The 27,928-nt window shown below is 39.9% G+C and overlaps 1 protein-coding gene and 1 long non-coding RNA gene across 4 annotated transcripts in view; one reads left to right on the forward strand and one right to left on the reverse strand.

The window, feature by feature from the left end:
* Positions 1–27,928, reverse strand: part of CD109 (CD109 molecule) — a 67,870-nt gene that overhangs the window by 36,170 nt on the left and 3,772 nt on the right. For all 3 annotated transcript variants that reach the window (XM_081904847.1, XM_081904846.1, XM_081904845.1), the window contains exons 3-18: positions 15,214–15,242; positions 13,151–13,381; positions 12,623–12,748; positions 10,593–10,632; positions 9,612–9,696; positions 8,812–8,902; positions 7,959–8,088; positions 7,539–7,648; positions 7,012–7,239; positions 5,268–5,369; positions 5,096–5,158; positions 3,876–4,052; positions 2,743–2,895; positions 1,702–1,776; positions 1,319–1,379; positions 659–788 (exon numbers count right to left, since the gene is read on the reverse strand). In XM_081904847.1, the coding sequence (XP_081760973.1) occupies positions 659–788; positions 1,319–1,379; positions 1,702–1,776; positions 2,743–2,895; positions 3,876–4,052; positions 5,096–5,158; positions 5,268–5,369; positions 7,012–7,239; positions 7,539–7,648; positions 7,959–8,088; positions 8,812–8,902; positions 9,612–9,696; positions 10,593–10,632; positions 12,623–12,748; positions 13,151–13,381; positions 15,214–15,242 (1,831 nt within the window). The remainder of the gene's footprint in view (positions 1–658; positions 789–1,318; positions 1,380–1,701; positions 1,777–2,742; positions 2,896–3,875; positions 4,053–5,095; positions 5,159–5,267; positions 5,370–7,011; positions 7,240–7,538; positions 7,649–7,958; positions 8,089–8,811; positions 8,903–9,611; positions 9,697–10,592; positions 10,633–12,622; positions 12,749–13,150; positions 13,382–15,213; positions 15,243–27,928) is intronic.
* LOC309366390 lies at positions 19,024–27,016 on the forward strand. The gene is made up of 3 exons (XR_014166680.1): positions 19,024–19,151; positions 21,366–21,458; positions 26,825–27,016. It is a non-coding gene; the product is annotated as an uncharacterized lncRNA (long non-coding RNA).

Below are 27,928 nucleotides of genomic sequence, written 5' to 3' on the forward strand. Positions count from 1 at the left end.
TAATGAATGATTTGCTAAATCAAGTTAATGGTTTGAGGAAAGATTTGCAAAGGTACAAATGAAGGCTATGCAGTCAGTTTCTACATAAGGGCCATGGTTCTATTTATATTTATGAGACAAGGGTGCCTGCCACATACATATTGGTGTTTTGGAGTGGAAGACACTTTGAAGCGGTAAGCAAAAATATATGTTCATAAGCATGGAGCAGAAAGGACACATGCTAAAGGATCCAAGATTGGCAGCATACCCCTGACATACGCCCACTACTTGCTACAAATATGCACTTCTGCTTTACACTGTGCTTGATGTTTTAATTTGTTGGAAGCTGCCCAAAGTGGCTGGGGAAACCCAGTCAGATGGGTGGCATATAAATAAATGCTTGTTGCTGTTAAACTTTATGGTGTTTGTCACTCAAGTATGAACCAGCTTCTAAGAGTATTTTGCCCTTTTCTTATTTGTAACTCTAGAAAACATTGTTTATAACATTCTTCAAGAATGGGCTGTCCTGCATATTGGTGCTCAGCAAAGATTCCCATTTGATGGGAAACTCTTCAACAGAAGGATTAAAAGCTACAGAGAAGTTCCTTCCGCTGGTAATACATTACATTAATTGTTCTTAAATAAGAATGGATATGTAAAGAAAATGCTTTCTGTTTACCTTGTTGTGATTTCACGCCAAATCCATGTCTCTGGAAAATTTGTCCTTATATGGGGATTTTCAAAACCAACAGACTCTCTTGTGGGCTCCAGATGATGCTGAAAGTCTAAAGCTGAGCTATAATCCATAACTAGGGGGAAGAGAGAATACTGTAACATTCTCTTCATATAATTTCAGTGTTTAGAATCTACACTGCATCCTAAATTGTGTCACTCTTTTTCAACACACACACACACACACACACACGTGTGTGTGTGTGTGTGTGTGTGTGTAAAGGTAAAGGGACCCCTGACCATTAGGTCCAGTCGTGGCCGACTCTGGGGTTGCTGCGCTCATCTCGCTTTATTGGCCGAGGGAGCCGGCGTACAGCTTCTGGGTCATGTGGCCAGCATGACTAAGCCGCTTCTGGCGAATGAGAGCAGTGCAAGGAAACACCGTTTACCTTCCCGCTGGAGCAGTACCTATTTATCTACTTGCACTTGACGTGCTTTTGAACTGCTGATCAGCAAGTCCTAGGCTCTGTGGTTTAACCCACAGCGCCACCCACATCCCATATATATATATATTTATTTGCTTAATTGAAATAAACAAAAGAAAGGAACACTTGTTTTATGTTCTACATACATTGCATGAATTATACTTGATGTGACTTTTACTTACAGCCTTCATAGTTTTCATCTTCTGGAAGGCTGGCATCAGTCGATACCCAGAGTTTGCAATTCTAAACACAATATATAAAAATAACTTTAAATTTAAAAAATATGCAACATATGAACCATTTTTGTCAACCTATATTTTATTTCTTTTAAGCATATTTTAAAGCATGCATAAATAAACAACATTTTTAGTTTAGAAAATAAAGCTAGCTTTGTGTTGAAGAAAGTCAGTATCTACAGAGGACTGAGTTTTCTTCTCTTCAATTGCATCTGAAAACACAAGCATACTAATGAATGGACTTGCCTGATGAGTAACCCTTACTAAATTTTTATTTTCTTTAATACATCAAAACAATGGAAAAGTACATATGCATTTTAAAACTGTACCTGAAAGACACCATATGAACTTCTGGCTGCACCATAATCAAGTCCTCTATTATATAAACTTAGCTCATGATGAACCTAAAATAATAGTAATAGTACTTAGTTTTCATAGGAGAAACCAAAATAAATTCAATTAATCATGATCACATAGATCTTGTTTTAACAAAGAATATTCTACTTAGCGAGAGCCTTATCTGTAAGAATAACAAAGCAAATGTTGTAAGACACAAAAATAATAAACATCAACAAAAACAGTTATCTGTCACTTAGTTGTTATGATACTTTAAAATTGAGTATATACAGAATTGTTAACAAAATCCTTGCAAAAATACTATGGGAATCAATAAAAATGTTTTCTCACTTCCCCTGTATCTCTACCACTTACCACAGGTTTGTCAATAGTTTCTCACTTTTTCTACACCATGCATAATTTTATACAGCTCTATCATATCCCACATTATTCACTATATTTCCAAACTAAAAAGCCTAAAATGTTGCAAATTTTCTTCATGGGGAAGTTGCTCTAGAGCCTTGATCATTTCAGGTGCCCCTTCCAGCACCTTTCCCACTTTTTGAGGTGCAGGAACCAGAACGGTACAAACTTTTATTCTCTAATGCTTTTTGCCATCCCATACTATAAAAAGACCACTCCTGGAACTTCCGACAGCTTCAGGAAGGTTGGGAAGTTACACTCTTGTAATAATATGTTACTTATATGCTCAGCTTCCCTGAAAGCCTCCCCTACATACTAAAGGATAAAGTTGGCAAGTTGGCAAGAACTGTAGATAGGGGTCAGGAGGAAGAAGGAAGCACCAGCATTGTTGTGTGTCTCTCATTCTACTTCCCACAAAAGGATTATATAATTCTCCCCAATTTTTGCTCTCAAGCTGTGAAAACGGATTCTTCCCATTCTTTGCTTCTTAGGCCCACTTCATGGAGGCTTACTTTAACAGTATAATGGCAAAGCTCACAATCAAATCTAATAGCTGCTCCTACACAGTTCTAAAATACACTTCAAACATGTCTTTTCTTTCAGAAACTTACAGCATCCTCTGTGATATCACTTCTTTTCCCCAGGAGCTTTGTGCTTTTGTCAACAACCAGAAGACCAATGGTTGTTTTTGGTTCCGTCACATTAATCTTGAGAGTGACTTCCTCAGAAGGCCCAGCTCTATTTTTATTCCAATACATATTGATCTGGGGGTGGGAGGGAAGCATATTAGTTTACATTATGCAGTAGATAAAGGAGAATGAACAATTATTTTACTTCAGGTGCTGACTCCTATATATATATTTTAAAGAAATGTACCCATGGGAGGGAAGTTCAGGTTACAGCCACAGTGCTGGAGAGAGAGTGTGAATCCCCTCATTAAAAAACAAAAAACATGGTGTTATCTCCAGTCATGGATCTCTTGATAACCTATCTATTTTGGCCCAAAGATGCAGGAGCCATCCTTAGAAGACAGAGAAAGAATGAAGCAAGGTTAAAAGTGGGGAAAGGCCAGAAGAAAAAATAAGTCAAAGTAGCAGACAGAGGAAACACAACGCAGGATTGAAAAGATGAACAGCACATGACTTAAAAGGGACTGGAGGTAGAAAGCTGGGGAGGGGGACAGATAAGCAAATTGGGCCAAACATATTCCATTTTTATATCAAACAACTGTAGCAAAGTAAAAATAATCTGTATTTATTTAAATTATTTTAATGTAACTGTGATTTTTAATGCTACTGTTTAACCATATATGCCACCCAGAGAGCATATAGGATGGCTTTTAAATTAAATGCAGATATGTAAATAAACGTATGCAGTGTATAGAATGCATACTCTTTTGCACAACGTGGACATAAGGCCATGCACTGTGAAGCTGTTTGAACCAGCAGCCAATACATTTAACCTTAAGCATCCTTTGCTGGTAGGTACAACAAGGTCTATAAATGGGCTCTAATGCAGGAAACCCAGTTTAAAATCTGAAAGATGTTAATGAGCAATTAAAAAGACCAACTAGTGAAATAGTTTGTAAACCATAACTCTATGCTAATGCCTATCAGTGTGTGGGCTTCAGTTACATACTATGTTTATTTGACTTGTATTTATTTATGCTTCCCTTTTTGTGTATAGTCTCAAAACAAAACAGAACACCATTTGTGTGAGAGGAAGTCGATGCACACAAACTTACCTGATTTTTAAAGACGAGTTGAACAGGAATGCAGAGATCATCACTAATTACTTCACCATCGTCACTCACATAGTAGGCAATTATGCATGCTGTAGGAGCCCAAGAATGCTCTGGTGTTAAAAAGAATTCTGCAACGTTTACTTTACCCGCAGCCACAATTTGTTCTTTAGATACCACCTATATGAGGAGGGGGGAAAGTTAACTGATTTTCCTATCAGCTGAGTTCTAGCTGAAATTGTCACACATCTCACAATTCAACATCTGTTATTTATAAAAGCACCTAAAGTATTGTTGCACGCCAGCCTAATCTCCAAGTGGTGCGAGATTCCAAGGGTTCCACGAGCGCTTATCCAAGGTCTGTGTTTCCTTTTGGAAATGAGGCACAGTGGAGACTGTTGTTTCTTTATGGTATATAGTTTATTTACACATATATACAACCTGAGTCTATGACAGAGGAGTTCGCAGCATAGTCACCCCAAGAGCCTTCTTTCCATAGCTGCAGTCTTGGATCCAGACAGACATCAAACATGGTGCTCTCAAAACATTGCTCTGCACCTCCTGCTTCCTGCTTTACTTCCAGGTCACAGGACTCTTAGCTCTAACCCCTCTAAGATCTGGCATTATCAGTTGAGGGAAAGGGGACCCACCCTCTTACCATCTCATACCAAGTTCCTCTGATGCTTTGTTATCTTAAAGGCCCATTACCCAGCTTAATAACTTAATGCATGAAGCTTAGCTTAGTTTAACAGGCTTTCAACACTTGTTGATTCAAGGGGATTAGAAGCGTTTGGCATACAACTTAAAACACACAGGTCCGGCACCCAGTTTTAACACCTCCAAGCCTTAATTAAATTCTAACACCCACTGGATCCGGGGATAATAGAGGTCTAGCACCCACAAACTCATAACAGTATAATAACAACTATACAGGTGTCACGTGAATAGGTCTGGGCAATTTTTGTATGCCACACATTGCAGCAAACACAGGTGTACCAATACATTTACATTCAGTAGGAAAGCTACAACCAGTCTCACCTCTCCAATTAGCATACCCAAATGATACATGGACGTACAATTGGTATTTTTATACGTTTGCTCATAGTCCTATCTGGAAATTATAGTTATTTTTGAGTAGCAAAATCCTCCTTATTGCCTATGCTGTCTTTCCCGTGTTTGTGGTAAAATTCAACACAATACATATAAAATAATTTTTAAAATACCATATAACTGATCTCTTTCATCGGCTTGTTGCTTTGAAGATTCAGCTCAAATGGAGTCCCAACCTAGGGGGGGAAATAACACAACTTGAATGAACATGCTAATTCCCTATCATGATGTAGTGTATTATTAGTGAATTTTGAAGCTCATCAATTATTGGAAAGCAGAAGTTACCTTTACATCCTGACTTGCTTTTTTAATCTGGAGAAAAGTCATGGTGGTAGAGTAGAATGTACCATATATGATTATAGAAGTTTCACTCTCCAGAAATTTGGCCTGTAAAAAAAAAAAAGGAACGGGTGGGGGGACATTCAACACATTGTGAGGAAAATGATAAAGTTCAATTAATGTTTCACAAATTGTATAATTAGTGCCTCTCCTAATTGAAGAAACATACGTAAATAAATGAAGATATCAATCTGCCTTTAATGGTTAGAATAAAAAAAAGAAAAAGCTGCACTTCATCAGAATGCAAAAAGAAGGTAGAGATGGCCAATCCAATAGTTCCTGAAGCAATTTTCTTAAATTATCATCTAAAATTAGTCTCAAGATAGCATCATAGAACTTTTGATTTTCTTTTTCCACTCAGAAGACGTTTCTGTGCCCAGAGATGAAAGTTAGCAAACACCCATGATGGAATAGACAAGCTCTCTCTTTCTCCATTGCCAGCTAAATTGGACTGATGCAGTAGAACATCCTGCATCTGCTTAGTCAGTCTATCTACTGTCCTAGCCATGGATAGACTGAAGAGTGGCTCCATATTGTCAAAGGAAGAATCTTCTATCTATATCCAGTAAGGAAGCCAATCAGGCTGGCAAAGAAGAACAGAGCATCTACTTTGTCAGCTCAATGTTTTGCAAAATGGGTCAGGCTATTTGAGGAGAAACAAAAAGATGAAGGGACATAGCTAGGAAAAGTACTAGGAGAGAATTCAGAGGCCTGACAGGCCAAATTAGGCACCTCCCTAGGTTAGATGATTGCTAACAAGTTCTGGTGAAGCTTCTGCTTTAATTTTTCACTAAACCACCATTTCTCATCCCATATGAATTTGAGGAACTGTTGTTTATCTTAACTCTAGGTAGTTAACAACTCAGGATATCAAGCCACAGTTTCATCCTGGTTTGCTTTAACTAACTAGAGGTATTATAATTCCCAGAATTTTGTGATGAGAAATAACAGTTTAGCAAAAAATGAAAGCGAAAATTTTCACTCTCTTCCTCTTGTTCACATATGAGTGGAGAGGAAGCTTAACTATGGTTCATAATAGTTGCCTGAACCACTGGTGGGCACACCTCCTATGAAGTCTAAAAGGATAAATTAATACACTTGAAATGAATGTTCTCCTGCATCCTGCAGGGTTTGGCCTTTGTGAGAAGAGGTCAATGAGGCAACCTCTCCAGGGAACTGAGGTGTTGGCAGTCCAACCAAAAGGTGAAGCCTTTGGACCATAAGTGACATTGTGGGGAGAGCACACTGAGGATGCAGCACTGCTCATCCCAACAGATGATAAAGGCAGGGTGAGAGATGCATCAGGGATAGGTCCTGGCATATCAAAATAAATAGCTAAAATAGAGAATAATAATAAATATGCTCAGTTTTCACAAAAAGCCTGGCAGAATAGGTATGTTTTAACTGACTCCCTAAAAATCTCAACAGGGTAAGCCTAAGCCTGGAAGAACTCCCCTGGCATGGAGTTTCATAGTACTGATATCACATCTATCTGTCAGACTCGCCACCTTTAATAGGAGAATAATAACATAGGCCTACTAGGCAGGGCTGTTGTAAGGGATATTGAGATGCATCAGAAGCACTTTGAATACTCAGGTAGGCATAAGAACAAGTTTCCATACTAAGATTCTTTTCATCTTCTGATTAAGTATTTACATAATTTGACGGGGAAAACAAAGAAAAAGCATACCTTAACATGCAGTGTTGTTGTATTAACTTGAACCGGAAACTCAATCTCAATAATCCCATTTTCTGGCACATGGTAGATTAGGTTCTGAGATGCCTCATTTGCCTGTGATTCACCTCCATCACCATATGGATAGTAAGCAGGATTTCCTATGGATGTGGCAGTGATCACAATGTCATTCCTTCGCTCATCAGACGACAACAGACTGTTGTCAATTTTTGTTACTTTCAGCTGAAAATAGTAAAAGGCATGTCCATAAATCAAACCAAAACTTTCAAAGCCATGATTTACAACAACTAAGATTTATACTCAAATCACAAATATAGAATGCCAACAGTTCATTTAGTGCTGACAGCTTGCAACCACCAATAATATACCAAGAGACTCAAAAGAAATTGTAATTAATTTCTTTAAAAGACAATATCAATATATACAGTATTTTTAAAAACCCAACTCTTGTCTCCATAATACTGCTTTTGCCTTTTTTCTAGAATGATACTGATAATATAAAGAGTAGTAGAATAACTCACCGTAGCTATGAAGTTCAGACTAGGCTTGAGAACTGCTGGATACTCAGAAAATTCTAATATGTAGTCATGATGCTTTGGAAATACAGTAGCACTTGCATTTTGGGAGATTCCTGTTAGAATATTTGGAGGGTTTTAAAAAAAGTCACATGCATAATCATTCATTCCTAAGAACACTTGCAGAGTACGTATTTCTCATGATTCCAACTACCAACAGTATATACTGTTGTGAAAGGCAGCTCCTTTCTCAGCATGTAGCAAGGATTTGCAGGGAGCTGGATATGCAGGGGAACGTCTCCTCCCACAAGGCAAAAAAGGGGAAGGGGGCATGCCCTAGGGAGTGACGAGGGCTTGGTTATGAGCCTCAAAGGCCAAAGGTACCCCATACCTGCCTTAAAGAAAACCCCATATAAAGCTGCATACCTGTAAGTGCTTCTGTAACCACAGCTGTAATTTCCACCGGCATCTGGTGATGCGCAGAATAACCCCAATTGTTGTAAGTTATATTTTCCACCTCTAGAATGTCGAATGTAAAGTTCACAGATCCATTAATCTGAAAACAACAACAAGAAGAAAAACTAATCAATTTGTTTTATCTTCTGAAAGGAATAAGCAGGCATGGGGGAGAGAGAACCAGACCATATTTGCATCACTGCATTTCCCTTAAGGGTTAAGGTAGCATTAGCAGAGCACAATTTGGAAATGGAAATGATAAACAAAATATTGTCAAAACATGAACCTGCGATGGATCTTGTAAACATCAGAAGTTGGATTGATAGTGAGCCTAAGCAGCACCAACCACCTGCCAAAGGAGGGAACTGCAGGCAGACCAACCAGACCAGTCGCTACTGCCTTCTTACTCCAACAAGCAAGAGTAGGTCATTTGACATGTCCTGATTCCATGAATGTTTCTGGCTCAGGAGATCTGCTATTACTGCTTACACATTACCTGCACATTACTCTAACTTTGTCTTTAGCTCACAAGTCTAGGGGAGCTGGAACTGGGACATCTCTCCGTTACACGCTGCTTTCTTCAGTGGGGGACTACTATGTAATAGCCACCACACAGGTCATTAGAGAATTGCTTAATCATTTGGATGACAGACTGATAAGCATAAGCCACAGCATAGGTAGGCAGCTGAGTAAAAAAAAATCTAAGGAACTGTATTGCAATTTAAAAGATTTATTATTTCCACAAATAAATCCTTGAGGTGGCTGAAGAAGTGTTATCCCTCCGCCCAACATAAGCACATGTCAGGTGCTAACTGCAGCTCACCTCAAATGTCTTAGTGATATTTTTCTTCCTTCCATAGAACTGGGAACAATCAACAGTTACTTTTCCTTGCACCGGCTTTCCATATGTGTACCTGAAACAGTCAACAAAAAAAACCATAATTTCAAAACAAGTTTCTGAAGACAGGTTGAATCAATCTCATAATCCTACAAGTATCCACTTGAATCTGATCATACATACCATGCATGTAACTTTAAATCTGGGGATCATACCCTTTCTGGATCTGGGCATACTGGCAATCACACCAAATCAGTGAAATTATTGCCCATCACTAATAAAATGTATCTTTTACTTTATTAACGACAATAACTACAAGTATCCCTACTATACATACAGAGACAGAGTGGACATAAGCAGCACCTCAGGTTATCTGGAAATTTATTGGAATTTTAATTCATATGAAATTCACCAGCCATAACGGTGCCACACAAGTGTTCCTACAGTTAACACCTTCTTTCTTGCAGCTTCTGCCCTAATAACTTTCTTCAAGTTCACTTGTGGGGTCAATGACATTCGTTAATTGTCCTGTTCTGGGAGCAGGGTTTTCTCTTTATAGCCACAGTAATTTCTCATTTTAAAATTATTATTATTAGTTTTGTATTTTAAAATTGTACTCAGAAAAATATACTTTTAATAAATAATGATCAACTATTATGTCTGCAAAGAAGGAATCAATAATTGAATTAAATCCCACCTTTGCATGGTTAGGAACTAGCTAAGGACTAACACAGGTATACAATGCATATAGGTCTCAAATGATGTAAGATTCACTTTTTACCTACTTTGCTGTGACAGTGCCAGTGAAATTCATGTCTTTCTGAGAATAAAACAGAGGTGTTGCTAGAAAGACTTCAAACTTTGGTAGCACTAAAAAAAGAAGAAGCTATAATTAATTTGATGGCCATAGCTATGTTTTTCAATACATGTTTCATTAATGTGGTTTTCTCAGTATAATGCAAACAATGTATTTATGTATCTCATCTACACTGAAATCACATATCACTTCAATTCTATACCATGTTAATTGTTATGGCTTCCCTCAAAGTACCCAGGGCTTTTAATTTGGTGAGGGTGCTGAAGATTCGTTCAAAATGTACAATCCTCCAAACCAGGGGTGGGAAATCTAAGAAACATGGGAAATACTGAGCCACAAAATATGCCCACCCCCACAAAAAAAGTCTGGTCTTAAATCAGCTGAAGTTATTGGTTCACACGAGTCATCGGATAGAAGCAGATGGGAGAGGTCTTTAAAACAAGTGGACGAAACCTCTTCCTGTCCTGCATATTACTTCATCTCAATCCATTGCTCCATGCTCTTTATTCTCAGCTCACTTCTATTAATAGAGGAGTAAGGGAGAAACTGCTCGGAGCCAAAGACTGCAGGATCTTAAGGTACAGGATAGGAAAGTGTTCAGCACTTCTTTCCTGCACACTGCTTTTACTGTTAGACACACACATCCTCAGCTACATATGTGAATGGGGCAGACATGTGAAATACATCCCCATGACATCTAAAAAAATATAAATCATCTTTAGAATAACAAATGAAGTTGCTGTGTGGGCAAATATAGGAGGTAAAAGGCTCTCATAATCAGAGTCTCATGGTCTTCGGTGATTTGAAGGCTTTTCATTATTATAGCTTTTTTGTATAACATTCATGATTCTACTGTTGCAGGAGGACCTTTAACTTTTTCAACCCCTTCTGTCTTCCAAAAAAAAAGAAAATCTGCATCCAAGTTTACATGCAAGCAGGAATCACTTACCATATTCCATCACCGTAAATGTCTGATAATGTGTCTGATCCTATAGAAAAACAAAATAAATTCTATGAAAGGTATGCTTAACTTGTATGGTGTATTATATCTAAGATAGGACTTTTCCCAAACTAATTCTAGCAAGCAAGCAAATGAATAAATAAGGTAGAAGCTGAACTGCCGTTTTCCCAAAGATGACTTTACAATACTTAAGTGTACTGTGGCACCTTAAATACTGTTACACACCACCCCAATCTCCACAGTAGTTCCCTATATTTTCACAGCTATTTAATCATTGTTTAAAGAGCATCACACACAATAATGCACACTGCATAATCACACATTTCCACAAACACATCAGGAAGTAGGGCAGTGATCAAAAGGGTTGTTCTATATAGTTTCTCAGCTCGGCTTCCCTGAGAGTGTCTGTGGAAAAGCTGAGTTGTTTCCATAGAAACTAACAAGGCTGAACAGTAACAGGGAGCCAGGCAGGGCAGTTTTAAATTCATTCTTCTAGCAAGCACGAACTCAAGAGTTGCAAATAATAATATCAAATCAACACATTTTTCTACCCTACTGCGTTCCGAGGGGTGAGTGGGGATCACAGTAGTGAGTCAAGATGCTCTCAAACAACTTCATTTCTCCTTCCAACTTACACCACCACCACCAAGGCCAAGTCAGAAAATGAATAATTAAATACACTGGTGCCTCGCTAGACGAAAAGAATTCGTTCTGTGATTCTCTTCGTCTAGTGGTTTTTTCGTCTTGCAAAGCAAGCCCATTGACAGCTTAGCGGATTAGCGCTACAGCTGTCAAGCGGCTTCCAGCGATCAGCTGTTAAGCGGCTTATCAGCGGAACAGCTGATAAACGGCTTAGCGGCTTAAGAAAAGGGCGAAAAAAGCGAAAAAAACCCTCGGGGGGGGATGCAAGATTTGTTTCGTCTTGCGAAGCAACCCCATAGGGAAATTTGTTTTGCGAAGCGCCTCCAAAACGGAAAACCCTTTCGTCTAGCGGGTTTTTCGTCTTGCGAGGCGTTCGTCTTGCGGGGCACCACTGTAATAATAAAAAAATTTAAGTAGACTCATTGTTCTTTGGGACCAAGAGCTCAGGTGAAAAGGGAGCAACTAGCCAACACTAGCCAGCACACCATCTCAAAGTGAAAGCTTGCTCTCTCACAAACTGAACTCTCTCACACAACTCAAAGATACAACTTCCTCATACAACAACTCTCATAAGAGAGCCCAATGGTCCATCTAGTCCAGAATCCTGATCTCAAAGAGGCCAACCAGATGCCTGTGGGAAGCCTGCAAGTAGGACCTGAACCATAACACTGTTTACAGCGGATAACACAACATCCCTGTGCTTGTCAATTTGTCCCAATGTCTACACAAATTCTTTCAAGGCCAACTTCTAATGTACAACATTTCTGTGCTTCCCTTTTCTTCTGATTTCCACTTCCTCAATCTGCATAGCCCTCCAAAGCAGTTAATATTGAATGCTTCATTCTCATTTGCTTCTTGGCTCGTTCCCAGTCACAATTAATGGTGTCCCAATTTGCTCTCTATGACTGCATGTAATTGCACTTTCGCCTTTTATGTTGCTCAAGTATCTAAACCAACTCAAGAACTACTAAAAACTGTCTTGGAACTTCTTTTCTAGAATTTCAGCTTTTAAGAAAATATACTGTACAAATGTTTTGATAATGAGTTATTAAAAGTTGTATCACATGATTTCTATATATCTTTTGAACTGAATGCTGAAGTAATGAAGCACCACAGAATGCCTTCGCCACATCATACTTTTGCACAGTAATCAGTATCTGAAGACTCAGATCTTTCTCAGTTGCTGAGCTCATCCAATTTAGACAGTATACATTTCAATTAAACTGCACAACTGTAGACAGATTTAATCTCTAGCAACGATGAACTAACTCCAGTATGCAACCTAGCCCCATGAAAATCAATGGGAATTTAATTATTGATTTCACTCAGAGATACATTACATCCCTGTTAAAACAATTCATTATGTTAATACTCACTTTTACTTGAACTTTTATGGACCAGTCACCCAGGACAGGATATTTGGATATTTTAAACTGCTTGGCAATTTTGCCTAGTTTTCCATTCTGCGACAACCACTGTTGAATCAAATTGTGTCGAGGATCCTATTTTTAAAAAAATGTCAAAAGCATGTGTTTAGTAACACTCAGAACAGAACAGTGGGGAAGGAGAGGGGAAATACCATCGTTAATTCTGACAAGCTAAAGTACTTGCCCCGATAACGCAGTGTTGAATTCCACCCAATAAAAATTAAAAATCATACAGCTTCTAGCACAGCACATTACAATTGCTACTACAGGCAGAAAAATCATTAACTTGTTTGCCAAGTCTGTTAGCAATTTCCAGGTGACCCATGGGGGAGAAGTTTGAGAACCACTGATTTATTCAAAATTAAATCCCTTGCCATTATGTATAAGAATAGTCTTAGTGAAAATACACTGCAAATTGCATAACCATACTCTGAAAGAAAACCCTGCTTCACCAAGTAATGTCAAGTTTATACTTACATGAATATATATATTCATAGGAGTATTGTACGGCTTGAGGTCAGGATACAGAGTAACAACCCGTATTTTCACATCTTGGCCTGGTTTATACATAGTCTTGTCAGTTTGGATGAATACCGATAAGCTCTTGTGCTCAAATTCAAGGACAGTGTGGTTAGAAAATAGCAGACGACCTTCTGAATATCCTTTGACTAGTAAATCATAATCACCAGGAGTACTGCCCAAGGGGAGCTGGGGGTAAAAAACATGATTGCTTTATTTATTTCTAAAACAAATACTGGACACACAGAACAGTAAAACAACGAATAATTAGAACTCACAAAACTAAAAAAATTGAAGCTGCGATCCTATGTACACTTACCTAAGAGAAAACCCTACTAAAGATATCCAAGTAAATACGAGTAAGATTATGACATAAAATCTACAAATAAGTTACAATGACACTCCCTAAAAGTGTTCTGTCACCTGAATTTTCATTTATTCTTTCATATTATGATCCCGTTTATATATTCACCCACAGCTCCAAAAACCATGGTTTATGAAGCTATGAATGAATACTGTGGAAGTTCACTCCTGCCTCATCCCCTTGTCTGCTTGTTGCATGCCAGCTTCAGTGTAAAGATTGTGACTTGCATTAAGCCAAAGTTCCCCATTACAGCTTAACAAGACCAGCTCTACCATTAAGCAGATTGTGGCAGCTGACTCAGGAAGCAGATGTTGGAGGCTGTGACGTGTGGGAGGACGTATGCATCCTGTACCCCCTAAGTTAGCCTACTGTAGCAACTATCCCCTCACCAGTGCTGAAAGAAGATTCAGCTGCCATAGAGTCGGCTGGCTTCTCTATGTGGAATGGGAAGGTGCCATCTTGTTCTTTGCTTCAAGCAGTGAAATGTATTGTGCTGGCTAAATGGGACCAGGTTTACTGTCAATCAGTGTTCGAAATTCGCATTGTTCTTGGAGCCTTTTGCAACAGGGAATTTCATTAGCATGCACAGTTTCTGAGCTCTGGGCACAGTACTGCACCAAAGATTTCAGATTAAAACTGCAGAGTGGAAGGAAAGGACGACCTTTTTCTGCCTCCCTACTGAAGACTGGAGAAGGGACCCTCTTAAGAATATTGGGGGGTGGGCAAGGGAAGGACTAGACCATGTGAAAAATGAACATAATATTTTAGCTGCAGTCCATTCATTTTCAGCTTTGTATTCTAGTTATTAAAAAAGTGTGCCTAGACATTCAGTTGTTGTGCCCATAACCTAGGTTTAAGGTGCCATTTAGATCCCAGTTTTCATATCTCAGCATCTAACACTGCTGTCAATATGAGATCCTGGATCATTATCCTGGTTTCTGAGCCTGCCCTACCAGGCAGACAACAATCTGTCCTCTGGCAGAACAGAATCAGGCTGCAGAAGAAAATGGTTCCCCTAGGACATTTGATCTAAATTCCCAACCATGATTTGTGTTCTGGAAAGTCTTATTCTCTGAGTTAGTCTGCAAGCACGTTTCAGAGATACATGGCACAAGCAAGCACAGACATGCTTCTAAGGCAGAAGCAGCAGCCATGCTTACAAGAAAAGAGATTGTGCAGAAGAAGAATTATGATTCATCTGCTCCTGTTCATTGGCTCTTAATTATTTTGAGGCAAGTGCTTCAGGACAATGTGGTTTGCACCTAAGAATGCATCTTGATATAAATCTGTTTTAAACTCTTATCTAATATTTATGAATTTTAATACTTTTACACCCTCTTTGTTAGCAAACAAAACCTAGAAGGAATGCTATCCCGCATTCTGGTTTGTTTCAATTACATCTAGACATGCCAGGAACACTAGTTTCAATGTCTGTTTTAACATCACTGTCAGATGTTGTGTCCTAAAACAAGGTATGAAACGCCTGCATTTCAGTGTATATGATTCACTTGTCAGAAGGAAGCTCTTTGCTCACTAATAGTGAACTTACACTATATACAAGATTAAAATGAAATAAAGGTAAGTAAATGAAAGAGGCAGCATCCATTCAGGAAGTATTTCACATGGAACTCTAGTACTTGGGGAAAATAATACTTACAGCTGGAAGGACAAGTGTACCAACCGAATCTGCATTGAAAAAAGAAAAGGGGGGATTAATCCACCTCTTGCTTCCTACATGCCATGTACTGTACCATGTACAGCAAATCCATCCTTACAATGCTTTTGTTGGAACGCAGCATTGCAGCACCAGTCTCTTACATAATGTGAACCTTCTTCTTGTATTTCAGCAGTGGGACTCCAGTGGTACCTGCAAACACACTTCCTGAGGATGGAGGTTATTTCTGGAGACCTAGGAAGAGGCGTCAACTCCATGTTCTCCCAGGATCTCTCTAAGTCAACCATCACAAAGCAATGAGGTGGGAGCCACATTCTACCTGCATGAGGAGCCCCACCTCCTAAAGCTCTCTTTAGGCATGACATGTGTGAGCGGGGTCCATGCAATGACCAGGGAATACAGTGGTGCCTCGCAAGACGAAATTAATTTGTTCCGCAAGTCTTTTCGTCTTGCGAGTTTTTCGTCTTGCGAAGCACGGTTTCCCATAGGAGTGCATTAAAAATCAATTAATGCGTTCCTATGGAAACCGAACCGCCTTCAGACCAGGTCTGGGGACAGTCTGTCCCCCGACCTCTTCTGAAGGCTGGCGGGGGCGAAAGTCTTTGCTTCCCCCCCCCCCGCCTGCCTTCCCGGGACAGCGGAGACTTTTCCGCTGTCCCGGGGCGATCTTAAAATGCTGGCGGGCGGCAGCGAAGCCTTCGCTGCCGCCCGCCAGCATTTTAAGATCGCCCCGGACAGCGGAAAAGTCCTCCGCTGTCCCGGGGGCTTTTAAAATGCTGGCGGTGGGGAGCAAAGCCTTTCGCCCCCGCCGGCCTTCCTGGACCTCTTCTGAAGTCCGGAGGGGGGGGAAAGGCTTTGCTCCCCACCGCCAGCATTTAAAAGAGGTCCCTGAGATTTCCCTATGGGCTTTCGTCTTGCGATGCAAGCCCATAGGGAAAATCGTCTAGCGAAGCGTCGCAAAAACCGAAAAACCCTTTCGTCTTGCGGGTTTTTCGTCTTGCGAGGCATTCGTCTTGCGGGGCACCACTGTAAGTGTCCTGACCATGCTACCCCATGCCGACTACCACACGAGTACACAATGAGTACAGATTTCTGAAAAAGAACAACTACACATGACACTGAGGGCTTGTTTTCAGATAGCTGTGCTCAATGTACAGGGCGGGACTAGCCCATCTGTGCAACACGGGAGCAAGGCAAACTTCAGGGGTCTACTTCCCGATCATCGGATGGAACCCCATCAAGAGTGTAACATGTGATGTGGGCTCTAGTGATCATTATAGTAATTGCCACCTGGAAGCACACTTCCTGGAGTGGTTTGCTGCAGACCTCAGTAAGGACAGCAACAGGAACACCAGGAAGCTGGGGAGGTGTTTTTAATTCATGCTGACCCCACAGCATCTCTCTTGTCTGTCCCCACCACCAAAAGGTGAGTAAATAGTTTGTATTGCATTGTTACAATATTCCAAGAGCTGCCTCAGGGATCATTTTATTGAAAGACATGGCATAAATATTTATACTAACCATCAGTGTATCAGAATTCAAAGATGTGTTTCTCAGGGCAGAAGCATTGTTACTTTTGTACACTTTAGTAATGAAGTATGATTCAAATATAAAGTCAAAAAGTGACATACTTCATTTCTGAGACCAGGATATACAGAAAAGCTGTACCCATTTCTTATTTCTACTTATGGCAAACTCAAGGCCCTGCTACTCAGGGGAGAGGTGGCAGAATGAATAAATATTCTTCTAGACTTCTAATATAAATCTAGAGGCTGGGGTGCAAGGATTTAGAAAGAATTTATTCCTAATTCCCAGTGGCCTCATTCCCATGCACTAATTGAATTCTAATTCCTACAGACCTGTAACAACAGGCTTTTAATGCTTAACTTGTATTGACTTTGAAATGCTACTCTTAAATTGCCTTCTGAGTATTGTGCAAAGTATCTTCAGCAAATCTGTCAGTGTCGGCAAGAAGCAGTAAGGTCAAAACCAGAGTGCTCTCATTAGAGATATCAATTATTTAATGGAATGGGAGGCCTGATTGTTATCATGATTTACATCATCATGATTGATATAGTTCCATTCTTTCTGCCCTCTCACTAAACCTACCCCATATTTACCGTGAGGCCATCACCCACAAACCACTCATGGACTGACATTCTTTATCTATTTATTTTAATTGTTTTGTTTATATATTTAGAAAGTGCACTTTCATTAAAAGTATATGTAACAAGGTGGTGTACAATATAAACACACATTACTTCAATAATAGCAGGGAAAACATCAATAACGTATCAGTGAAAACAGGCTGTTAAAAAAAAAATCACATTCCAAAGCCCTGTCTGAAAAACACACATTTTAAAATGAACGCCCTACTTATCCCTTTTCTATCCTTAGCAATATAAAAGAAAATGCAAAAGAAAAAGTCTGAAAACTGAAAAATGTTTATATGTGGATAGTGAGCCACATCAGCAGAACTGAACTTTTATAACTGCTGCACAATTTCCTCGGTTGTCAATGGCCTATCACAGTCATTTGGAGAGACCATTCAGCCATTTCCTTCTCTGTTGGCTGTTCTCTTCTCTCTAGGAAGCAATTCTATTACTTTAACCCTACCCTTTTCAAGTAACGTTACCTTTATATCCATTTCCTCCTCCGGCTCCCGCCCTAAATTGTAGAAGGGAGTGGTAATCTTGATTTGGCAGTGAGGAAGGAAACCTTTTATTCCAACAATCCCAATGAAAATTGCTTCTTTACAACATGTGGATGGAGGAACAGGGAATGCCAACTTTCTTATTGCATGTTAGACTTCTGGAAGCAGTGTTGCCTTCTATTTCCAGTTTAAAGTAGAACATCAATGATTGGCTGCTGCTAAACTGCCCATGTCTGGAAGCACCCACCATCACTGTATTTGTATTTGAAGCCTCCATTTGATATTTGCAATTAATATTGCAAAAAAAGATTGCAAACATCAAAAAGGTTTGTGGATTATCAGTAGAGTGCACATAATTAAACTAATCAGTGATTAAAAGCCGGGTGGGATTTTCCTTCCCTGTGTCAGGTAAGATTAGATCATATCTTTGGCAGTATCAATCTTTAATTATTACATCTGCCTGTAATTTCAAATAAATCAGAAGAGCTGAAATATTGCACAGTTAAATTATGACCCACAAACTGTTCTAAATGTCGTTTATGTTGGTTTTGTTCTACTGAATTGCGGCTTACTGTTGCCAAGGGAATCAAAATGTTTGGTTCAGCCCCTAAAACATACGGCTCCACAAAGAGTTCTTCATATCCGGAGGCAATACTGAGGGCTCTTGTTGCTGTTTTGGGACCTGCCTGCAACAGCAGTTTGCCTTTAAGCTCCCACCAGTGACGGAAAGCCTTTCCCCTCAGGTACACACTCTGGGAAGTGAGTTGGGAAACCTGAAAAATCCACCTTTGTTAAAACATTTATTACAAATGAGGAAAGGAATGCCTTTTTTCCAGCACAGAATACGAGGCGGTATCCTTTCTGGCAAAATGAACAAACACTACAGTCCTTAACCACCGTTGAGTCTCTTATGGTGCCACTGGGTTGCCTGGGTGTCCCTGCGAGTAGACAATCTCAAGCTGTTCCTTGGCTCTGTGGGCTGCTGAATCCCCTTGCACCATTCTGCTCCCACATCACTGTTTCCTTTCGCCTCTATCCACTACAGAACGTGATTACAGTCTCCCCTCATCAGGCGAATTTTGCAAAGACACTCTTCTTCCTTACTAGCCCATCTCCTTCTTTCTCTCAACTAACTGCCCCAACTGACACTTTCCCAATGTTCTAATTCCTGTGGTGACAGTTGCCAAAACTGCCCAGAGTTACGATTTTACTTTTAAAATATGTTAAAACCAAAACAGAAACACTAAACAAACATCTTGTTACAAAGGTACACGAATGTACACCTGTCCTCTGCAAATCTATCAATTTCTGTTCTAATTTTTCCAGTCTTAAACTCAGTTCTCCAAATTTCCACAACCTGCCATTTTTTATTTTAAAAAATCCTAATGAAAAATCATCAGTATTTCAGTGAAAAGTCTCATCCTCATCTTTTTATTATTTCTACCCCGTCCATCTGGCTGGGTTTCCCCAGCCACTCTGGGCAGCTTACAGCACATAAAAATTGTAAAACATTAGACACTAAAAGTTTCCTGATACAGATGTCTTCTAAAAGTCAGATAGTTGTTTATTTCCTTGACATCTGATGGGAGGGTGTTCCACAGGGTGGATGCCACTACTGAGAAGGCCCTCTGCCTGCTTCCCTGTGACCTCATTTCTCACAGTGAGGGAACCACCAGAAAGCCCTCAGAACTGGCCCTCAGTGTCTGGGCTGAATGGTGCAGGTGGAGACGCTCCTTCAGGTATACTGGGCCGAGGCCGTTTAGGGCTGGTAAAGGTCAGCACCAACACTTTGAATTGTGCTTGAAAATGCACTGGGAGTCAATGTAGGTATTTCAGGACTGTTGTCATATGGTCTCGGTGGCCACTCCCAGTCACCAGTTTAGCTGCCGCATTCCGGATTAGTTGTAGTTTCTGAGTCACCTTCAAAGGTAGCATATTGCAGTAGTCCAAGTGGTAGATAACCAGAGCATGCACCACTTTGGCGAGTTAGTCTGTGGGCAGGTAGGGTCTCAGCCTACGTACCAGATGGGAGTTGGCAGACAGCTGCCCTGGACACAGAATTGACCTGCAACTCCATGGACAGCTGTGAGTTCAAAATGACTCCCAGGCTGTGCACCTGGTCCTTCAGGGGCACAATTGCCTCATTCAGGACTAGGGAGTCCCCCACACCTGCCCACCCCCTGTCCCCCCAAAACAGTACTTCTGTCTTGTCAGGATTCAACCTCAATCCGTTAGCCGCCATCCATCCTCCAACTGCATCCAGACACTCACACAGGATCTTCACCACCTTCACTGGTTCCAATTTAAAGGAGAGGTAAAGCTGGGTATCATCCGCATACCCAGCCCAAACCCTGATGATCTCTCCCAGCAGCTTCATATAGATGTTGAAAAGCATGGGGGAGAGGACGGAACCCTGAGGCACCCTACAAGTGAGAGCCATGGGGTCTGAACACACATCCCCCAGCACCTCTTTCTGGACACGGCACAGGAGCAACCACTGTATAACAGGGGCCCCAGCTTTTACCTCTAGACGGTCCAGATGGTCACGCTGGTCGATGATCTCCAGCAGGCTAGGGACAAAGCTGAAAGCTGTTTCCTAGTTCTACTGGATCTCTCAATCCACCTCTCCTCATCAATGCCCCCCCTTCCTCTGACTACCTGGTGATGGGGTCCTCCCTCATGGCCAAGAGAGCAAAGCATTCAAGGGATAGTGCAGGGGTGGGCAAGGTTTACCTTGCCTGGGCCAGTTCACTCCAGCAGAGATCCCTCCATAGGCTGGATCACACGAATGCATGCACACACAATTTTCGATGTCTGTGCATGCACAGATGCGATTTCCGGCACCGCGGAAGCGAGTCGCCGCACCGCGCTGGTTTAGCACAGCGCGTGGAGACTTGCCGAGTGGGTGGCTCAGTTCGGGGGTGGCTCGTGAGCCAGTTAAACGACCCTCGTGGGTCACTTGTGGCCCATGGCCCTTAGGTTGCTGACCCCTGGGCTAGTGCCTGAAGTGGTTCCACCAGGAGATTCTTTCTAAAATCTGTTAAAACTCATTTCCAATGCTAACTAAAAGCTTCCTGTTCAGCCCATTTTAGTGCTTCCCTTATATTTCCTTATTAGTCAGCTTTTGTTCTCAGTGATGGTAGGCAATTGCTTTTTTCTTCCCCTACCATAGAGAAATAATGCAATAACAGAAAGAAAAGAGATGCAAAAATATGGGAAACTTATCAGTGCACTAGCCCCTCTCCCTAAAGGGGACAAAACCTAACTAAAGAAAAGCCAATTCTCTATTGACCATGCTCACTAGGAAAGCCATAAAACATGTTGGACCTGCCAACAAAAACCTGTGTTCTTAAAGTTGAATGGCAACTCCCACATACACCATCAATGCATTTTAATGTCAACTTTTTATATTTCAAAAGTGGTTTGTTATATTTATTCTGTCCAATGTTGTGCTTATCTCTAGTTATTTTCTATCATTCAGGTTCTACAAGGGGGAAAATAAGCCTTCTCTATCTGTCTCACACATGCAAAAGGCTGCTGCATAGGAGCAAAACAGTATCTCAGACCCAAACAGGTGAGTGGCAATAAGAACAATTTGCTGTTCTACATGCAAGAACAGGGATACAGGCTCCTGCTAAACAAAAAAATGATCCCCAGATCAGTATCAATATCCATGCCAAAATGTTCTTAATCTTCACACATAGTTAAACATGAGTCTGGAATAAGAGTCTCCAGTTTTGTTTAGTCCCAGGCCTTCACATAAATCTGTCCTCAACTTGATTCTTTAAACACTGTAGAACAAACTGCATCATAATCTATCAAAATTAAAATTCAAGTAAAGAATCCTAACATCATCATGCAAAAAGATAAGCAGTTACTGGTAGGTCTTAGATTTTTTTTAAAGCAACATCGTAAGAAGCTAAGAGCTTAAGAACTTGTCAAGCAGGCCAATTTTGAGGCTTTGTTTTTTAAGCTTTAATGGGTAATCTTGATCATCAAGTGCAAAATAATATTGTTCCCAAGTGAGTTTTCCCATGTCCTCATTTTTCTACTTAATAACAATGAAATCTCACCGAACATAATCAAAATTTCATCCAAAATGACCCGAAGACATGCTTAATTAAGAAAATGTTTATTTTCCCCGAAACTTGCTAATAGTTGGCTGCTGAAATACACACACACACACACACACATACACACACTCTTTATTTAAACAATCTTTTTCAACTTCCATATCTGGCCTTTGACACCAGAATTGTGTATTTCAGGACCCACCCTATTCATGTGATTGCAATTTGTTTTAACTGTTTTAAAACTGAATTTTAAATTGAAACCTGCCCTATGAACTGCTGGTGAAGGGCAGGGATAATAATAGTAATAATGCATATGGAGGCATTAGCACAACCCTTTTTTGTTATTTATTTGTTTAAAAAATATTTATATGCTGCTTTTTCAAGCAAAGCCCATCCAAAGCAGCTTGTAACCATTAAAACTACAAGTATATAAAACAAAACAAAAACCAACCCAGATCCACATGAATAATAACAGACTTTTAAAATGTAATTTATTCTGAGTTTATTAAAACTAGAATTTTTTACAATCAAAGCCTTTTCACTGCTCTGGGAAAAGTGGAATAAAATTGTTCCCCCATTCCAGACTGTTAGCAAAATGGTACATTGTGCAAACAAAGTACAGAGAGTCATGACAGTGGGTCAAGGTAGGGTGTTACTGAATTCGTAAGCAGTATTTGGGCTGCCACACAAAAATATCACTCCTATATTTCTTCAGGAGAAATGGTGCTTACATTATCAGGAAACTAAGCATATTCAGTAACACTATTAGATTTTATCCTATTCTATCTTAAGTGTTGGGAAGATTAATCCTCTGCTATTGTTTTGTACTATTGGTTTTTCTTTTGATCAACAAGGAAAACGGAATGCAAAGGTTTACATTCATCCACTGCATGAAAGTATTTCTGGAGATGTGTTAGCTCAGAATTATGCTTCAACTTTTCCAGGACTAACCCTGGAAACTAGCAATATCTGATGAGTCACTTGGCAAAACAGAACTTTAAGTGAAACTTAATGGCATGTTTATGTTATAATATAAGATTCATAGACTATCAAACCCTGTCCTTGCTGTGCTGCTATTTAACAACTTAGCATTCATCAGTGTTTTCTAGCTTGGCATATAAAATTGGCTCCTTTATATTGTTAAGCAAGCAGGACTCAGTTGCTGGCATGGACATTTTTCCAGTGTTTATGTATGATCACAGCTTGTCTGAGCTTGAAAGCTATTTGCATAGTCTCTATCTGTTTAGTAACTTTTGGCTGGGATTTCTTTTTCCCCCAACTCCCTTACTCTCAGAATCAAGATTTCTCCCTACACTCAATTAAGCAGCAATTATATCACTTCTGAGTCTTTGAAGACGGATGCAAGTCAGCACCTTAACACTTTACTATCAATTTAGAAAAACTTTTAAAATTTAGAGAATCTCTTGCATAACTTTTTTTATGCCAATATATTTGCAACAGCAACTCTTCATGGCTGCTAAACAAAACTGCCTTGCCCCTTTTAAGATCACAAATTATAAGTTTCTCCTACCTCTGGGTACTATTGTATAATTATATTCTTGTTATTTGGCAATGAATGTACAACGTTGAGATTTAAGAGGCAAGAGGTGAAAATGTTCCAAAATAAAAACGAATTGAGCCATCAACAATATATATAGCCAAGTGCCAGTTTCACCCCTTAGGACTGAATTAAAGAGGATACATCTAGACTATTTCATACATTACACAGCAACAGCCCCAGGGTTACCAGTGAGTGTACAGTACTCAACACATAGCTGGGATTGTCTTTGGCTCCAAGCATACTTGCAGGATTTCTAAGTGCTTCTTTGTTGCAATACAGTGGTACCTCAGGTTAAGTACTTAATTCGTTCCGGAGGTCCGTACTTAACCTGAAACTGTTCTTAACCTGAAGCACCACTTTAGCTAATGGGGCCTCCTGCTGCTGCCGCACCGCCGGAGAACGATTTCTGTTCTCATCCTGAAGCAAAGTTCTTAACCTGAAGCACTATTTCTGGGTTAGCAGAGTCTGTAACCTGAAGCATATGTAACCCAAGGTACCACTGTAATACTTTACATTTCTTGGTGCACACCTAAAATGCATCTTATATGAATGAGATTTTTGTTAAATCCTACTTTCTTATTCATCAGATGAAAAAGATATGAACCGTTGCAAGGTTTTTTAAACTTCTGCCAAGTATAATCTTGCCAACCTGTAGCATCCTTGGCTTTTTCATTTTGAATCTCTGTTACAAAGCAGCCACCAATAATGTAAGGCTGCCAACCTCTGTCATGAGAACTGTTCTCATAAACTGCACAAGCAGGCCACACCAGCATAGGCTTGCATTCTGTTGGCCTCACTATGAGAGTAACACTACCAAAGTCTTTCCTTTATGATCCTTGAGACCTAGTAATTGATTCAGTTAAATAGAAGCCCCAAACATGTATTCCTTATCATTAATAATAAATTGTCCAGAGCCTGGAGCTTTTACAAAGCATAAACCAAACACTGTCTTGAATTTCAAAGCAAAATATGTCAACCATTTTATAAAAATAAAAGAAAAACACTGAAAATAAAGAAGCAAGGTAGCTCCAAATGCCCAGCAGCTGTTACTGTTACATGTCAATTTAGACTTTACATTATTAGTATAAACTACAGATTCTGGTAAAACAACTTCTGATGCACACACAGGAAGCGCTCATCATTTCACATACCGTAGTATGTATTCTGTAAAGGTAAGATCTTTTATGTCAGCATTTCAGATGTAATATTAGATTTGAAAGCATGATGAGCAATTCATGTATCTGCAAAAACTTTCATTACCAATGTAAAGTCTGAATGTTCAAAATTAAGGTGTTCATTACTGGTAATAGCTCTTGACTTCTGCATATATTTTAAATCAGGTATACATATTAATGTGATTTATTTAAGGATGAGGCATGCACATAGCATTGTGTTTGCAATGCATTTAAAAGATGATGGTGGTGGTTTTTCAGATTAACACACTAATGTCAGAATTAGCTACCAAGAAAAAAGAGATGTCATCAAAGAGTCAAAAATCTTAGATACGTGCTGCTGAGAAGATTGCTAAAACAGAACCAGAGTGGTACATGCTAGCAAAAGTGTTCCATGTGAGCCAGAGACACCTGAGTCCAAATATCCACTATGTCATGAAACTCAGTAGGTAACTTTGGGCCTGTAATCATGTTGTTTATGTGGTAAAGTTTATGATAAGAATGCTATATCATTTCAAACAAGGTAAGGGTTAACCGTAAACAAAGCGACTACCAAAGACAGACTAGCAGGCAGCAGACTGTCATTGTAGTCTATTATCAACAAGAAGATGGCTATGTTTGAGGAGGCTGCTGACTTTATATTCAGAATCAAATGCATCAAAAGGGTGGTCAGTTGTAATTGGTCAGTTAATGGGCATTCTACCTCATCTTATTGGCTCATAATTATAGACCAATAAGGGGATCAAAAATCACCCAAATGATTATTAATAAAAAGCCTGGTGTAAATAAAAATCCTGGTTTGATACTGGTCAAGGAGAGAACCTGTTGTCAGTAGAATGATTAAGGACTTAGGAAGAGGCTTCATAAGTCTGAAGAGTGCTAGGAATCGCAGCAGAGGTTGCATCTTAAGGGGAGCAGAAGATCTAGCCTAGGAGCTGATAGCATGGGGGCATATTACTAAAGGAGTTCTGCTAAAAAGGGAATAAGGCTCTGTGCCAATGTTGAACAACAAAGCTGACTGGTAAGTATCGTGCATACTTTTGGTTTGTCTATGATGAGGTTAGTTGCTTTTTAGATGAGCTAAAATCAAAAGTTTAGCTGAAGATCCAAACGCTTGTTGGAGAGATACCACAGAGTCTGATATGGGGGAAGAACACAATTCAGTCTCTTTTGTAGAGAAGAAAGGCTTAGTAGTAATGGTTTCTGTGCTTGTGGTTTTCTCACCCTACACCTACAAGCCAAACCATATTCTACCAGAAGGTGATTTTAAAAGAACCAGGGAAATTGAATCTGTTTGAGGGAGGTGACGAGGAAAACTAAAGAAAAAAATCATTGTAAGAAAACCTCTCAGAGGTTTACAAAAAAATAAAAACTTGATTTGCCATTCAGGATGAAAAGGCCTCAGTTCAAAATTATTTAAATAGTTCACTTCTAAAGTGAACATGTCATAATTTATTTACTTGTTTATTGCACTTATATCCCACCTACTTCTCTAAGGAGTTCAATGTGGTATGCATGGTTCTCTCCCTCATTTAATCCCCACAACAACCCTGTGAGGTAGGTTAGGTTGAGAGACAGTGTCTAGCCCAAAGTCACCCAGTGAGAGTCATGGTCAAGTGGGGACTTGAACCCTGGTCTCCCAGGTGCTATCTACAAGTTATTTTCAGTGTCTTAGGGTGTCTTCTCTTGGCAATCTGTATTTGAGCAATATTGCTTCAGCTTTCCAAATGAGGGATAACAGCAATGAAACAATATAGCTCCCTTGTTGCTGAAAACAGAGAAGCTAATAAAAACAGCTGAAATCTAGTCAGTATGTCTTTACTAGTTCTGAGATCATATTGAATATATTGGCGGATTCATCCACTGACCTGTTTAATTATCTTTTTTTCATAGAAGAGCAGGTGACTCAGTGCCACATTTCCACATTCACCTAAAGGAAAGTGTGAGCATGGTGCTCCACCAAGACCCAATGACATGACTCTACCCACACAAGAAAGGGTTGGAAGAGAGAATATTGCACAATAGGATTTATACATGGCCTCTGAAACATCTGTCTCACATGTTAAATGCAGGTGTCTACTAGGCAAAGAGGGTCACAAGTAAACATGTGAATTAATCCTTATTTTTTTTACAGTACAGAGGAAGCTGACTTATACAGAGTCAGGCCACTGGTCCATCTACCGGTAGGTCAGTTTTTTCCAAACTGACTGGCAGTGGCTCTCCTTGGAGGTACTGGGGATTGAATCTAAGAACTTCTGCCTGCAAAACAGATCACTGAGCTACAGCTCTTCCCTGCCCAATAAAGCTAGGAAATTAGCATGCACAAGATCTGCTTTATATCTACTTTAAAAACACAGCTCTGCTATAAAGCCAACTTGATATCCAAATATATAGGATATTTCCCAGGAGAAAGTCCCAAATGGTATGCAGTTGCCTCCTGTGGCCAAATGTGGCTGTGTAAAGAATGCTGCTACTAATACTAATAAGGGCCTTTCTGCATGGTTGGTATTGGTTTATTAGGAATGCACAAAATAGTTATTCATTTGTTGTCCGCAGCCCCCATGCCTTTCCTCAAGAGTTGTTCTTTCATCACATTTCACCACACCAAGATGACAACACTGTGTATCTGCAAAAAGTGAAACCTTCCCCAGCAAAACACATACCGGTAATTGCAGAATGCTAAGTGACAGTATGAGCGGCACAGACATTGATTTTACATTGCAACTAGCAATACATTCACACATTCACACACACACACACACACACACTTTTCAGTGCTTTTGAGGCTTAGTGCTCTTCTGCTATGCCATTATCTAGTCTTAAACAACACAAAAGTGGAGATCCACTTTCCCTTTCAGAAATGCCCACCACTTTGTTAGCTTTATGCTGCTTCTTGCATTTACACTCTCCAGCATTGGCTTATGTCTCTAACCATGGGTAGTAATGCCCACTGGACATAACCTAGTGTCCTTCTCAGTAAGCATGCATAGAATTGCACTGTAAGTGCAATTTTGTTCAGGATTTATTGAGGAAAAAATAGCCTGTAAGACTCACCCTTTCTTGCTTACAAGACATCCTTTCATGCTCTACAACACACCAATGTGCACTTTTTAAGGGAAACAGCAGCACAGCTATCCCACTCCAGTCTATATACAGTGGTACCTTGGTTTACAAACTTACTCCATTCTGGAAGTCCGTTCTTAAACCAAGGCTTGCTTTCCCATAGCAGCGGGAGACT

The sequence above is a fragment of the Podarcis melisellensis genome (assembly GCF_964234715.1).
Source record: "Podarcis melisellensis genome assembly, chromosome: 3".
In the NCBI taxonomy this organism is placed as follows: Eukaryota; Metazoa; Chordata; class Lepidosauria; order Squamata; family Lacertidae; genus Podarcis; species Podarcis melisellensis.